We start from the raw sequence: 14,404 nt of genomic DNA on the forward strand, positions 1-14,404 counted from the left end.
GGGGGGGGCCCTATGGATCCCGTACGGCCCGGGGGGGGGGGGCCCTATGGATCCCGTACGGCCCGGGGGGGGGGGCCCTATGGATCCCGTACGGCCCGGGGGGGGGGGCCCTATGGATCCCGTACGGCCCGGGGGGGGGGCCCTATGGATCCCGTACGGCCCGGGGGGGGGGGCCCTATGGATCCCGTACGGCCCGGGGGGGGGGGCCCTATGGATCCCGTACGGCCCGGGGGGGGGGCCCTATGGATCCCGTACGGCCCGGGGGGGGGGCCCTATGGATCCCGTACGGCCCGGGGGGGGGGCCCTATGGATCCCGTACGGCCCGGGGGGGGGGGCCCTATGGAACCTCTATAACCCCAGGAGAGTCCCCATGGATCCCGTATGGCCCGGGGGGTCCCTATAGAATATATCCCCAGGAGGGTCCCTATGGATCCCATATGGCCTGGGGGGGGGCCCTATGGATATTATAAGGCCCGGGGGGGCCCCTATGGATTCAGGGGGGGGCCTATGGAACCTCTATAACCCCCGGAGGGGCCCTATGGATCATGTACGGCCCGGGGGGTCCCTATGGATCCTATACGGCCCTGGGGGGGCCCCTGTATGACCCCGGGGGGGCCCCTATGGATTCTCCAGGCCCCCAGAGCCCCCCCAGCACGCGGCCGTTGCCCAAATCCGCCTTTATTGGCCCCGAATCGCCGGTAAAAACGCGCCACGCCCCCCCCCCCCCCCCCCAATCTGTACAGCCGGCCCCGCCCACTCCCCGGGGGGCCCCGCCCCCCTTCACAAACCCCTCCCACAACTAATTAACCTCATTAGGCCCCCCCCAGGACTCCACGAGCCCTAACGAGCCCCAATGACTAATTAACCTCATTGAGTCTCTCATCATGTAAGGAGACCTAACAAGCCCCGCCCACTCATGAGCCCTAACGAGCCCCCAACGACTAATTAACCTCGTTAGGTCGCCCAGGACTTAACGAGCTCCCGCCACTAATGAACCCAAAGATCTTGGTCTCCCGTCCGCTAATGAGCCTTAATGAGCTTATCATCTTAACGAGCCCTAAAAAGGCCCCAAAGACTAATTAACCTCATTAAGTCTCTTATCTAACAAGCCCCACCCACTAATGAGCCCTAACGAGCCCCCAACAAATAATTAACCTCAGCAGGCCACCCCAGGACTCCAGGAGCCCTAACGAGCCCCCAATGACTAATTAGCCTCATTAGGCCCCCCCCAGGACTCCACAAGCCCTAACGAGCCCCCAAAGACTAATTAACCTCATTAGGTCGCCCAGCACGTAACGAGCTCCCGCCACTAACGAACCCCAAGATCTCGGTCCCCCCATCCCCTAATGAGCCTTAATGAGCTTATCATCATCTTAACGAGCCCTAATGAGCCCCAACACCTAATTAACTTAATTGTCTGATCACCCAACGAGCCCTAATGAGCTCCCCAACACCTAATTAACCTCATTAAGTGTCTGATCACCCAACGAGCTCCCCAACACCTAATTAACCTCATTAGGCCTCTCATCGCCTAATGAGCCCCCACCACCTCACGAACCTTAATGAGTTTTGCATCTTAACGAGCCCTAATGAGCCCTAACGAGCCCCAACCCTGAGCTCCACCCCCAAACGAACCCCATTGGCTCCCTCTTGACCCAACGAGCCCCAACGGGTCCCCAGTTGAATTAATGAGCCCTAACGAGCCTCATTAGGTCCTTCATGACCTAATGAGCTCTAATGAGCCCTAACGAGCCCCCACCACTAACGAGCCCCCACCCTGGGCTCAATCTCCCCCAAACGAATCCCATTGGCTCCATCTTGACCCAACGAGCCCCAACGCGTCCCCAACTGCCTTAATAAGCCCTAACGAGCCTCATTAGGTCCCTAATGACTTAATGAGCCCTAACGAGCCCTAACGAGCCCCCACCACTAACGAGCCCCCACCCTGGGCTCAATCACCCCCAAACGAATCCCATTGGCTCCCTCCTGACCCAATGAGCCCCAACAGGTCCCCAACTGCCTTAATGAGCCCTAATGAGCCTCATTAGCCTCCTCATGACTAAATGAGCTCTAACGAGCCCTAATGAGCCCTAACGAGCCCCCACCCTGGGCTCAATCTCCCCCAAACGACCTCCATTGGCTCCCTCTTGACCCAACGAGCCCCAAGGGGTCCCCAGTTGAATTAATGAGCCCTAACGAGCCTCATTAGGTCCTTCACGACTTAATGAGCCCTAACGAGCCTCATTAGGTCCTTCACGACCTAATGAGCTCTAATGAGCCCTAACGAGCCCCCACCACTAACAAGCCCCCACCCTGGGCTCAATCTCCCCCAAACGACCCCCATTGGCTCCATCTTGACCCAACGAGCCCCAACGGGTCCCCAGTTGCCTTAATGAGCCCTAACGAGCCTCATTAGCCTCCTCATGACTAAATGAGCTCTAACGAGCCCTAACGAGCCCTAACGAGCCCCCACCCTGGGCTCAATCTCCCCCAAACGACCCCCATTGGCTCCCCCTTGACCCAACGGGTCCCCAACTGCCTCAACGAGCCCCATTCGATCCTTCATGACTTAACGAGCCCTAACGAGCTCCCACCACTAACGAACCTCCCCACCCCCCCCTCCCCCCACCCCCCGCCCACCTCCCCCTCCCCCGCATGCGGAGGGGGGAGGGGAGGAGGAGGAGGGGGGAGGAGGGGGGGGTCGATCCCTTCCCCCTCCTTTTTTTTTTTTATTTTTTTTAATTTTTTTTTTTTCACTCCCCGCCACCCCCCACTGACTTGCCGCCATCTTGTTGCTGTTGTCGTTGTCCCTCGACCCCGGTAGCCCCGACCTGAGTTCCGGTAGCCCCCCGAGGTCGCCCGTAGAGGTAAACGGCTGCCAAAACCATGGCGGTACCGGCCAGGAAGGGCCCGCGCGGCCGGAACCCGAAGAGGTGGACGGAAGCCAAGGTGGAAGCCAAGATGGAGAGGGCGGTGGCGAACCCCTTCAAAATATTATCGGCGTAACGGACCACCACGGCTACCAGTAGCCCACCGGCCGCTTGGTTGACCACCACGGCCCAAACGGCCGGGTTGTAGCCGTAAAAAAAAACCCCAAAGCGGCTACGGCGGAACCTTCGGCGGCTACCATGGCCGCTAGCCCTACGGCGGTGCCGACGGCTCCCAGTTGGACGTTGCGGACCCAGATGGAGCCACCGGTGGTTTTTAGTAGCCGCTCGAAGTAGACGCCGGCGAAACCGGACGAAAGGCAACTGGCGGCTACGGCGGCTAGCCCGACGGCGTAGCTCTGTTGGGGGGAGTCGGAGGCAAGTTCGGTGCTTCCAGGGGTAGCCCGGGCTTGTTCGGCTTGGACTAGGGCTACCCCGGCGAAGAGGAGGGCTAGCGAGAGCCACTGGAGGCGGGAGAGCGACGTGCCCAGCAGCAGCACGGAGAAGAGGGCGGTGGTCAGGATCTTCAGCTGGTAGGTGACCTGCGGGTGGGCGCGGGCTAGTGACGCGGGGAGGTGGCTACCGAGGGGTGAAAAGAAGGATTGGGCTACCGGCACGGGGAGGTGGCTACTGGGGGTTTGAGGGAAAGGATTGGGCTACTGGGGTGGGGAGATGGCAACTGGGGTGTTGAGGGAAAGGATTGGGCTACTGGTGTGGAGAGATGGCTACCATGGGGTTGAGGGAAAGGATTGGGCTACCGGAACTGGGAGGTGGCTACTGGGGGGTTGAGGGAAAGGATTGGGCTACTGGTGTGGAGAGATGGCAACTGGGGGGTCAAGGGAAAGGATTGGGCTACTGGAACTGGGAAGTGGCTACTGGGGGGTTGAGGGAAAGGATGGGGCTACTGGAACTGGGAGGTGGCTACTGAGGGGCCGAGGGAAAGGACTAAGGGGGTCTCCTGGGGCACCAGGTCCCCAAACGTCCCCAAAATATCCTCAAAAGTCCCCAAATGCCCCCAAAAATATCCCCCCCCCCCCCCCAGGCCCCCTGAACGCTCTCAAATGCCCCCAAACGCCCCCCAAACACCCTTAAATGTCCCCAAATGCCACCCCAAACGTCCCCGAAATGTCCCCAAGTTCCCCCAAACGCCCTTAAGTGTCCCCAAACGCCACCCCAAACGTCCCCAAATGCCCCCCAGTGTCCCCAAGTGCCCCCAAACACCTTTCAATGTCCCCAAACGTCCCCAAACGCCCCCAAGTGCCCCCAAACACCCCTCAACGTCCCCAAACGCCCCCCAAAGTGTCTCCAAGTGCCCCCAAACACCTTTCAATGTCCCCAAGTTGCCCCAAACGCCCTTAAATGTCCCCAAACGCCCCCAAACACCCCTCAACATCCCCAAGCGCCCCCCAAAGTGTCCCCAAACACCTTTAAATGTCCCCAAGTTGCCCCAAATGCCCTTAAATGTCCCTAAACGCCCCCAAACACCCCTCAACGTCCCCAAGCGCCCCCCAAAGTGTCCCCAAACACCTTTCAATGTCCCCAAGTTGCCCCAAATGCCCTTAAATGTCCCCAAACGCCCCCCAAAGTGTCCCCAAACGCCCCCCAAACACCCCTCAACGTCCCCAAACACCCCCCAAAGTGTCCCCAAGTGCCCCCAAACACCCTTAAATGTCCCCAAATGCCACCCCAAATGTCCCCAGTGTCCCCAAACGTCCCCCAAAGTGTCCCCAAGTGCCCCCAAACACCTTTCAATGTCCCCAAGTTGCCCCAAACGCCCTTAAATGTCCCCAAACGCCCCCCAAAGTGTCCCCAAACGCCCCCCAAGCACCCCTCAACGTCCCCAAACGCCCCCCAAAGTGTCCCCAAGTGCCCCCAAACACCCCTGAACGTCCCCAAACGCCCCCCGAAACGTCCCCCCGGTGTCACCTGGAAGGTGGCGGCGGGCAGGTTGGAGATGGCCACGTACTGGAGGTTGTTCTGGAGGGTGTAGATGAGGGAGGGGACGGCCAGGCGCAGCGTGTCCCCCACCTGCCCCACGCCCGCCTCCTGCAGCGTCGCCGCCGTCTGCCGCACGCTGCCTGGGGGGGGACACACACACGGGGGACGGTCCCCAAGGCTGCCCCCAACGCACCCGGGGACCCACATCCCCCCAGTTGTCCCCCAGTATCCACCTGACATGCCCCAGCGCCACCCAAATGTCCCCCGGTGTCGTCCCCCCCCCCATTCCCCAGTGCCCCCAAACTGTCCCCATTTGTCCCCCCAGTTCTCTCCGACTGCCCGCCGGTGCCCCCAACTGCCCCCCCCACACCGCCCAGGTCCCCCCAACTGCCCCCCAGTGCCTCCAATTGTCCCCCCAACTGCCCCCCAGTGCCTCCAATTGTCCCCCCAACTGCCCCCCAGTGCCTCCAATTGTCCCCCCAACTGCCCCCCAGTGCCTCCAATTGTCCCCCAACTGCCCCCCAGTGCCTCCAATTGTCCCCCCAACTGCCCCCCAGTGCCCCCAATTGTCCCCCCAACTGCCCCCCAGTGCCCCCAATTGTCCCCCCAGTTCCCCCCAACTGCCCCCAAACCCTCCAGTTCCCCCCAACTGCCCCCCAGTGCCTCCAATTGTCCCCCCAACTGCCCCCCAGTGCCCCCAATTGTCCCCCCAACTGCCCCCCAGTGCCCCCAATTGTCCCCCCAGTGCCCCCCAACTGCCCCTAATTGTCCCCCCAGTGCCCCCCAACTGCCCCCCAGTGCCCCCCAGGTCCCTCCAACTGTCCCCCAGTGTCCCCAATTGTCCCCCCACATTCCCCAGTGCCCCTCAACATCCCCCAGTTACCCCCAGTTCTCCCCCAACTGCCCCCCAGTGCCCCCAATTGTCCCCCCACACCCCCCAGGTCCCTCCAACTGCCCCCCCCATCCCCCAGTTCCACCCAACTGCCCCCCCCAACTGTCCCCAAACCCTCCAGGTCCCCCCAACCGCCCCCCCCCAGCTGCCCCCAATTGTCCCTCCACGTCCCCCAGTACCCCCCAACTGGCCCCCAGTGCCCCCAACTGCCCCCCCACACCCCCCAGTGCCCCTAATTGTCCCCCAGTTCCCCCCAACTGCCCCCCAGTGCCCCCAACTGCCCCCCCCACATTCCCCAGTGCCCCCCAACCGTCCCCAATTGACCCCCAGTTCTCCCCAACTGCCCCCCAGTGCCCCCAATTGTCCCCCCACAACCCCCAGTTCCCCCCAAAACTCGCCACCATCCTCTCCAACCACCCCCCAAAACCCCGTGTGTGTGTGTCCCGGCCCCCCCCGGCCCTCACCGCGGTGCTGCAGGAGGAGGAGGAGGAGGCAGGCGCCGCCCTTCATCGCCTCGGCCATGACGACGGCCGTGGTGGGCAGGAAGCGCTCCCCGGGCAGCGTCCGCACGTAGCGGATGCTCAGCACCAGGGACGCGTTCTGCAGCACCAGCACCCCCAGGCTGGCGTACTTCACCCGCCGAGACACTTGGGGGGCACAAAAACGGGGCGTCAGGGGGGCTGCCCCATAGCGAGACCCATAGACACCCCCCCTGGGGTGTTTGTGCAGCCCCAACGCCCCCAAGGCTGGGGGATTTTTTACCGAAAGCGGCACTTGGGGGACAGAAAAATAGGGGGTCAGTGGGGCTGCCCCACAGCTCTCCCTGCCCTATAGCCCCCCAACTCTGCCTCACAGCCCCCCCATAATCTTGTTCTGCCCCACAGCCCCCTCCTCTGCCCTAGAACCCCTCTCTGCCCCCTCAGTCTGCCCCATAGCCCCTCTGATCCACCCCACAGCCACCCAAGTCTGTCCTAGAGACCCCCCCAACCGCCGTACTCTGCCCCATAGCCCCCCCCAACCCCCTGAATCTCCCCTCCAGGTCCCTACACCCCCCCATAACCCCCCAACTCCGCCCCACAACCACCCTCAGCCCCCCAAGTCTGCCCTAGAGACTCCCCAACCCCCTTACTCTGCCCCACAGCCCCCCAATCCCCCTACTCTGCCCTACAGCCCCCCCCCTCTGTCCTAGAACCACTCTGAGCCCCCTTGGTCTGCCCCATAGCGCCCCCAATCCATCCCAGAGCCCCCCAACCGCCCTAGAGCCCCCCAATGCCCTAAAACTCCTCTCCAGGCCCCTACACCCCCCCATGACCCCACAACCCCGCCCCACAACCACGCTCAGCCCCCAAGTCTGCCCTAGAGACTCCCCAAACACCTTACTCTGCCCCACAGCCCCCCCCCCCCCCATCCTAGAGCCACTCTGAGCGCCCTTGGTCTGCCCCATAGCGTCCCCGATCCACCCCACAGCCCCCCAAGTCTGCCCTAGAGCCCCCCCCAACCGCCTTAATCTGCCCCATAGCCCCTTCCAACCCCCTGAATCTCCCCTCCAGGCCCCTGCACCCCCCCCGTAAGCCCCCAACTCCGCCCCACAACCACCCTCAGCCCCCCAAGTCCGCCCTAGAGACCCGTAACACCCCCCCCGGCCCCTCCTCACCTGCCGACGGCCCCGCGGAGCCGCCGCCACCGCCGGCTCCCCCCCTCCGGCCGCTGCCATGGTGGCACCTGCCCGGCTGCGGAGCGGCACTTCCGCATTCTGCGTCACTTCCGCTTCCGGCTCGGGGGGCGTAACGTCGCCTTGGCGCATGCGCAGCCACCGCCCGCTTTTCCCCTCTCAAAGCCCGCCCCCTTGCGCCCGGCGCGGCCAATCAGCGCCTCGGCCCCGCGATGCCCTTTCCCGCCGCGCTCCTGCGGGAGGCCACGCCCACTTCCGCCTTCCCGCCCAATCCCCGCCCACCTCCTCCTCCCCTTCTATCGCCCAATCCCCGCTGACTCCGCCTCCTCCTCCCTCACCGCCCAATCCCCGCCCTCCCCGTTTCCTACCGCCCAATCCCCGCCCACCTCCTCCCCTTCTATCGCCCAATCGCCGCCCGCCTTTTCCCTCCCCGCCCAATCCCCTCCCTCCTCCTCCCCCTCACCCCCCCAAATCCCCTCTAACCCCGCCCACCTCTCCCTCACACCCAATCCCCGCCCTCCTCCTCTTCCCGCCCTCCCGCTTTTTCACCCAATCAGCGCCTCGCCCCGCGCCCCTTCCCGCCACGCTCCTCAGCAAGGCCCCGCCTCCTTCCCCCTTCCCGCCCAATCCCCGCCCTCCTCCCCTCACACCCAATCCCCGCCCTCCTCCTCCTCCCGCCCAATCCCCGCCCTCCCCATTTCCTCACACCCAATCCCCGCCCACCTCCTCCTCCCGACCAATCCCCGCCCTCCCCGTTTCCTCACACCCAATCCCCTCCCTCCTCCCCTCACACACACAATCCCCGCCCACCTCCCCCTCACACCCAATCCCCGCCCACCTCCTCCCTCTCCCCACCAATCCCCTCCCTCCTCCCCTTCCCGCCCTCCCTCTTCCCCCCGCCCCCGCCTAGCCCCGCCCCTTCCCCTTTCCCCTCAGCCCCTTTTCCCGCCCGGGGTTCTCTCAAGATGGCGGCGCCCCCCGCCTGCCCCGCGCCCGCGCCGCCCCCCGCCGGTTACCGCCCGTTCGAGCCGGCGGCGCTGGGCCTGGACCCGGGCTGGCGCCTCACGGGCTACGGGGAGCTGCGGGGCTGAGGCTGTAAAGTCCCGCAGGAGACGCTGCTCCGGCTCCTGGCGGGACTCGCCAACCAAAAACCGGGCGGCGGGACGGAGGCGGAAAGCGGCGGGAACCCGGCGTTGGGTGAGGCGGAGGGACCGGGGGGGACCGGGGTGGGGGGGCCCCGGACACACCGGGGGGCCCCTGCTGAGCTCCCCGGTGCCGCAGGAATCGGCCTGGACTCGTGCGTCATCCCGCTGCGCCACGGCGGCCTCTCCCTGGTGCAAACGACCGATTTTTTCTATCCGTTGGTGGAGGATCCCTACATGATGGTACCGGGAGCTGGGGGGGGGTACGGGGCGGGGGGACACGCACCCCCCCCCCCCCCCCGCATCGTGGCCCTGGGACCTCCGGATTTTACCCCGGGACCCCCCCGGCCCCCCCCAACCCCGAATCGTGGCCCTGGGCCCCCCCCAAATCCTCTCAGGGCTCCCCCGAACCCCCCCCAGACCCCCCAGATCTCACCCTGGGCCCCCCCAAACCCCCTCAGGGCCCCCAGATCTCACCCTGGGCCCCCCCAGACCCTCTCAGAGCCCCCCTAAACCCACGCAGACCCCCCCAATTCTCACCCTGGGCCCCCCCAAACCTCCTCAGGGCTCCCCCAAACCCCCTCAGATCTCACCCTGGGCCCCCCAAATCCCCTCAGGGCCCCCCCAAACCCCCCCAGACCCCCCGGATCTCACCCTGGGCCCCCCCAAAACCCCCTCAGGACCCCCAGATCTCACCCTGGGCCCCCCCAAACCCCCTCAGGGCCCCCAGATCTCACCCTGGGCCCCCCCAAACCCCCTCAGGGCCCCCAGATCTCACCCTGGGCCCCCCCAAAACCCTCTCAGGGCCCCCGGATCTCACCCTGGGTCCCCCCAAACCCCCTCAGACCCCCCAGATCTCACCCTGGGCCCCCCCAAAACCCCCACAGGACCCCCAGATCTCACCCTAAGCCCCCCCAAAACCCCCTCAGGGCCCCCCAAAACCCTCTCAGGGCCCCCCCAAACCCCATTCTCAAGCCCCCAAACCCCCTCAGGGCCCCCCCAAACCCCCTCAGGGCCCCCCCAAACCCCCTCAGGGCCCCCACATCTCACCCTGGGCCCCCCCAAACCCCCTCAGGACCCCCCAAAACCCCCTCAGGACCCCCCCCCAAAACCCCCCCCCGTTCCTTTTCCCAGGGCCGCATCGCCTGCGCCAACGTGCTGAGCGACCTGTACGCGATGGGCATCACCGAGTGCGACAACATGCTGATGCTGCTGAGCGTCAGCCAGAAAATGAGCGAGGAGGTGACGCGGGGGCCGAGCCGAGGGGGGCGGTGGCAGAAAATCGCTTTTTTTTAATTTTTTTTTATTTTTTTTTCCCATTTTTTTTTTAATTTTTTCCTTTCCAAGGAACGGGAGAAGATCATGCCGTTGATCATCAAAGGCTTCCGGGACGCGGCGGAAGACGGGGGGACGTCGGTGACGGGGGGACAGACGGTGGTGAACCCTTGGGTGATCGTTGGGGGCGTGGCCACGGTCGTTTGTCAACCTAACGAGTTCATTATGTAAGTGAAGGAGTGGGCGGGGCGGAGGGGGGCGGGGCTTAGCAGGGTGGGGCTCACCCTTTAAATTTTTTTGCCCGCCCCGCAGGCCCGACAGCGCCGTCCCCGGGGACGTCCTGGTGCTGACCAAGCCCTTGGGGACGCAGGTGGCCGTCAGCGCCCACCAGTGGTTGGATAACGTGAGTCGACGGGGGAAAAATGGGGTGAAAAAGAGCTAAAATGGGACCGGCAGGCACCTGGGGGTCCCCAAAGGGAGGGGTGGGCACGGTGGGGGGGGCTCCAAGCCACCCCGGGTGTCCCCAGGGGGATGGAGATGTGCTGTGGGGGTCTTGAAGTCACCTCAGGTGTCCCCGAAGCCACCCCAGATGTCCCCAAGGGGACCCGAAGCCACCCCAGGTGTCCCCAAAGGGGCCGGAGCTCCACCATGGAGGACCCAAAGTCACCTCAGATGTCCCCAAAGCCACCCCAGATGTCCCCAAGGGGACCCGAAGCCACCCCAGGTGTCCCCAAAGGGGCCGGAGCTCCACCATGGAGGTCCCAAAGTCACCTCAGATGTCCCCAAAGCCACCCCAGATGTCCCCAAGGGGACCCGAAGCCATCCCAGATGTCCCCAAGAGGGCTGGAGCTCCACCATGGAGGACCCTAAGCCCCCCTAGATGTCCCTAAGGGGACCCAAAGCCACCCCAGGTGTCCCCAAAGGGGCCGGAGCTCCACCATGGAGGACCCAAAGTCACCTCAGATGTCCCCAAAGCCACCCCAATGTCCCCAAGGGGATGGAGATCTGCTGTGGGGGTCTTGAAGTCACCTCAGATGTCCCCAAATGGGCTGGAGCTCCACCATGGAGGACCCAAAGTCACCCCAGATGTCCCCAAGGGGACCCAAAGCCACCCCAGGTGTCCCCAAAGACACCGAAGCTCCACCATAGAGGACCCAAAGTCACCTCTATGTCCCCAAGGGGATGGAGATCTGTTGTGGAGGTCTTGAAGTCACCTCAGATGTCCCCAAAGCCACCCCACGTGTCCCCAAAGGGGCTGGAGCTCCACCATGGAGGTCCCAAAGCCCCCCTAGATGTCCCCAAGGGGACCCAAAGCCACCCCAGGTGTCCCCAAGGGGGCCGGAGCTCCACCATGGAGGTCCCAAAGCCACCTCGGATGTCCCCAAGGGCCCTGAGCTCCACCATGGAGACCCCGAAGCTCCCCTGGATGTCCCCAAAAAACCCTTAAGCCACCCCAAGATGTCCCCAAGGAACTGGAGCTCCACCACGGACACCCCGAAGCCCCCCCAGATGTCCCCAAAGCCCCCGAGATGTCCCCAAAAGGACCCACAACCACCCTGGATGTCCCCAAAGGCCCGGAGCTCCACCACGGACACCCCGAAGCCCCCCCAGATGTCCCCAAAGCCCCCGAGATGTCCCCAAGGGCCCAGAACTCCACCACAAAGACCCCAAATACCCCCCCAGACGTCCCCAAAAAACCCTTAAGCCCCCCCAGGATGTCCCCAAGGGGGCCGGAGCTCCACCACGGAGACGCCGCTGTCCCCCAAATGACCCCCAACCACCCCGGATGTCCCCAAGACGACCCGTAACCACCTCAAAACGTCCCCAAACTGTCCCCCGAGCGCCTCGACGCGTTGAGGGGGGGGACACACGGTTCCCTAACGGGGCGCGTGCGTGTGTGTCCCCCCCACCCCGCAGCCGGAACGTTGGAACAAGATCAAGCTGGTGGTGACGCGGGAGGAGGTGGAGCTGGCCTACCAGGAGGCCATGTTCAGCATGGCCACGCTCAACCGCACCGGTACGGCCCCGCGGGCTAGCGAGGGGGGGTCCCGTGGCTACCACCGGGGGTAACCGACCTCCCTCCCTTCGTGCCTCAGCCGCAGGGTTGATGAGGGCGTTCGGGGCGCACGCGGCCACCGACGTGACGGGGTTCGGGATTTTGGGGCACGCCCGGACCTTGGCGGGACAACAGAGACAAGAAGTGGCCTTCGTCATCCATAATTTACCCGTCATCGCCAAGATGGCCGCCGTCAGCAAGGCGTGCGGAGGACGGTTCGGATTGCTCCAGGGCACAGCGCCGGAGACTTCGGGTGAGGAGGCGGGGCTTAAAATTAGGGAATTGGGGAAATTTGGGGGAAATTTGATGGGATTTGGGTCACCGTGGCAAGATGGCCGCCGTCAGGGCTGAGATGGCCGCCGTCAGGGCCGAGATGGCCGCCGTCAGGGCCGAGATGGCCGCCGTCAGGGCCAAGATGGCCGCCGTCAGGGCCAAGATGGCCGCCTTGGCTTGTTCCAGGGTATCGTGGTGGAGATTTTGGGTGGGAGGACCCCAAAAATAGCCGGGGGGAGCCCAAAAATTGAGGAAATTGTCGAAATTTGGGGGAAATTTGAGGGAATTTAGGCCAAGATGGCCGCCATCGGGGACAAAATGGCCGCCGTGAGGAGCAAGATGGCCGCTTTGGCTTGTTCCAGGGTATCGTGGTGGAGATTTTGGGTGGGGGGGGCCCCAAAAATTGAGGAAATTGTCGAAATTTGGGGGAAATTTGAGGGAATTTGGGCCAAGATGGCCGCCGTCAGGGCCAAGATGGCCGCCATTTTGGGTGTGGCAGGAAGTGCTCGCTGTCACGTGATTTGAGGAAAAGGGGGTGGGGTCAGCACCCCCAAATTTAGGCCTAAAAGCGGTTTTTACCCCCCCCAAAAAATCAGGGGGGGGGCCCCAAAACCCCCGCATACGGGTGTGACCCCAAAAAAACCCCGTTTTCACCCCAAAACCCCCCCTTTACCCCCCCCTTTTTTGGGGGTGCCCCATTTTTGGGGTCGCCCTGACCCACGGCCCCCCCAAAAAACGTGGGGGGCCCCCCAAAATAAAATATTCCCCCCCCCAACCCACATTTTTACCCCCAAACCCCCATTTTTACCCCCAAATCCTCATTTTTTCCCTTTAACCCCCCCTTACCCCCCCCCCAATTTTCAGGATTCGCCATTTTCGGGGTCCCCCCGACCCCCCAAAATATTGCGGACCCCCCCAAAAATAAAATATCCCCCCCCCAGCCCCATTTTTACCCCCCCAAACCCCCATTTTTACCCCAATTCCCTCCCTAAGCCCAATTTCCCCCCCCCCCTTTCCCCCCATTTTTCACAGTTCCCCATTTTTGGGGTCCCCCCTACCCCCCAAAATATCAGAGAGCCCCCCCAAAATAAAATATCCCCCCCCAGCCCCATTTTTACCCCCCCAAACCCCCATTTTTATCCTTTAACCCCCCTTATACCCCCCCTTACACCACCCCCCCCCCATTTTTCAGAATTCCCCATTTTTTGGGGTCTCCCCCGACCCCCCAAAATATCAGCGAGCCCCCCCAAAACAAAAATATCCCCCCCACCCCCCATTTTCACCCCCCCAAACCCCATTTTCACCCCCCAACCCCCATTTTTACCCCCATTTCCCCCCTTATACCCCCCCTTACCCCCCCATTTTTCAGAATTCCCCATTTTTTGGGCTCCCCCGACCCCCCAAAATATCAGCGAGCCCCCCCAAAACAAAAATATCCCCCCCCAGCCCCATTTTCACCCCCCCAAACCCCCCTTTTTTGCTCCCATTCCCCCCCCAATCCCCCACTTTCCCATTTCCCAGAGTTCCCCATTGCCCCCTCCTTTCCCTAATTACACCAATTAGCGTTTTAATTCATTAATTCATTAATTAATTAATTTTTTTCGGGGCAGGGGGGCTCCTGATCTGCCTCCCCCGCGAGCAGGCCGCCCGGTTCTGCGCCGAGCTGAAGGCGCCGGCGCGGGGCGAGGGGCACCAGGCCTGGATCATCGGCATCGTCGAGAAGGGCCCGCGGGGCGCCCGCGTCATCGAAAAACCCCGCCTGATCGAGGTACCCCCCCGCGGGGCCCCCCCCGACAGCCCCGCCACCCCCCCGCCCGCCGACACCCCGCCGTTACGCCCGTTTTAACCCAAAAAAACCCCAAAACACCCCGTTTCGTTTCGTTTCGTTTTTCCTTCCGCCCCAAAATTTTCACCCCCCCCTCAAAACTTCGATCCATGACGCCCCCCCCCCAAAACCCCGCAGCGGGGTGGGGAGAGGCTGAAAACACACCCCCTCCCTTTTTTTTTTTTTTTTTAAATTTTTAAATTTTTTTTTTAAATTTTAAAAAAAAAAAAAAAAAAGGAGGGTGAAAAGTTTTGGGAGGGGGCGGCGCTTAATTTTGGGGAAGAACGAGCCACAAACCCCCCCCCTTTATAAAAAAAAAAAAAAAATCAGGGTAATAAAGCTTAATTCGACTCTTTTTTTTTTTTAATTTTCGCAATAATTTGTAAAAATAGCCCCATCCTAAA

At 63.1% G+C, this 14,404-nt stretch overlaps 2 protein-coding genes across 5 annotated transcripts; one reads left to right on the forward strand and one right to left on the reverse strand.

The window, feature by feature from the left end:
* Positions 1-716: 716 nt before the first annotated feature.
* SLC35A2 (solute carrier family 35 member A2) lies at positions 717-7,509 on the reverse strand. Its single transcript, XM_074931136.1, is given in 5 exon segments — positions 717-3,089; positions 3,092-3,469; positions 4,854-5,005; positions 6,222-6,404; positions 7,412-7,509. Coding segments are annotated over 4 exon segments (924 nt in total). The 5' UTR covers positions 6,280-6,404; positions 7,412-7,509; the 3' UTR covers positions 717-2,753.
* An 839-nt stretch (positions 7,510-8,348) lies between these two features.
* Positions 8,349-14,355, forward strand: LOC141973036 (selenide, water dikinase 2-like). 4 transcript variants are annotated; one of them, XM_074931134.1, is made up of 8 exons: positions 8,349-8,626; positions 8,711-8,814; positions 9,706-9,813; positions 9,919-10,073; positions 10,159-10,249; positions 11,764-11,863; positions 11,949-12,155; positions 13,786-14,355. In XM_074931134.1, the coding sequence occupies exons 1-8, from the start codon at positions 8,395-8,397 to the stop codon at positions 14,019-14,021; spliced, it is 1,233 nt and encodes a 410-aa protein (XP_074787235.1). In that variant the 5' UTR covers positions 8,349-8,394; the 3' UTR covers positions 14,022-14,355. The 4 variants fall into 4 exon arrangements, with proteins under 4 accessions (XP_074787235.1, XP_074787232.1, XP_074787236.1 ...); XM_074931132.1 differs by having other exon boundaries at positions 8,350-8,626; positions 11,943-12,155; XM_074931131.1 differs by having other exon boundaries at positions 8,349-8,814; positions 11,943-12,155.
* The last annotated feature ends 49 nt before the right edge of the window (positions 14,356-14,404 follow it).

Source organism: Athene noctua, chromosome 39 (genome assembly GCF_965140245.1).
Source record: "Athene noctua chromosome 39, bAthNoc1.hap1.1, whole genome shotgun sequence".
Classification (NCBI taxonomy): Eukaryota; Metazoa; Chordata; class Aves; order Strigiformes; family Strigidae; genus Athene; species Athene noctua.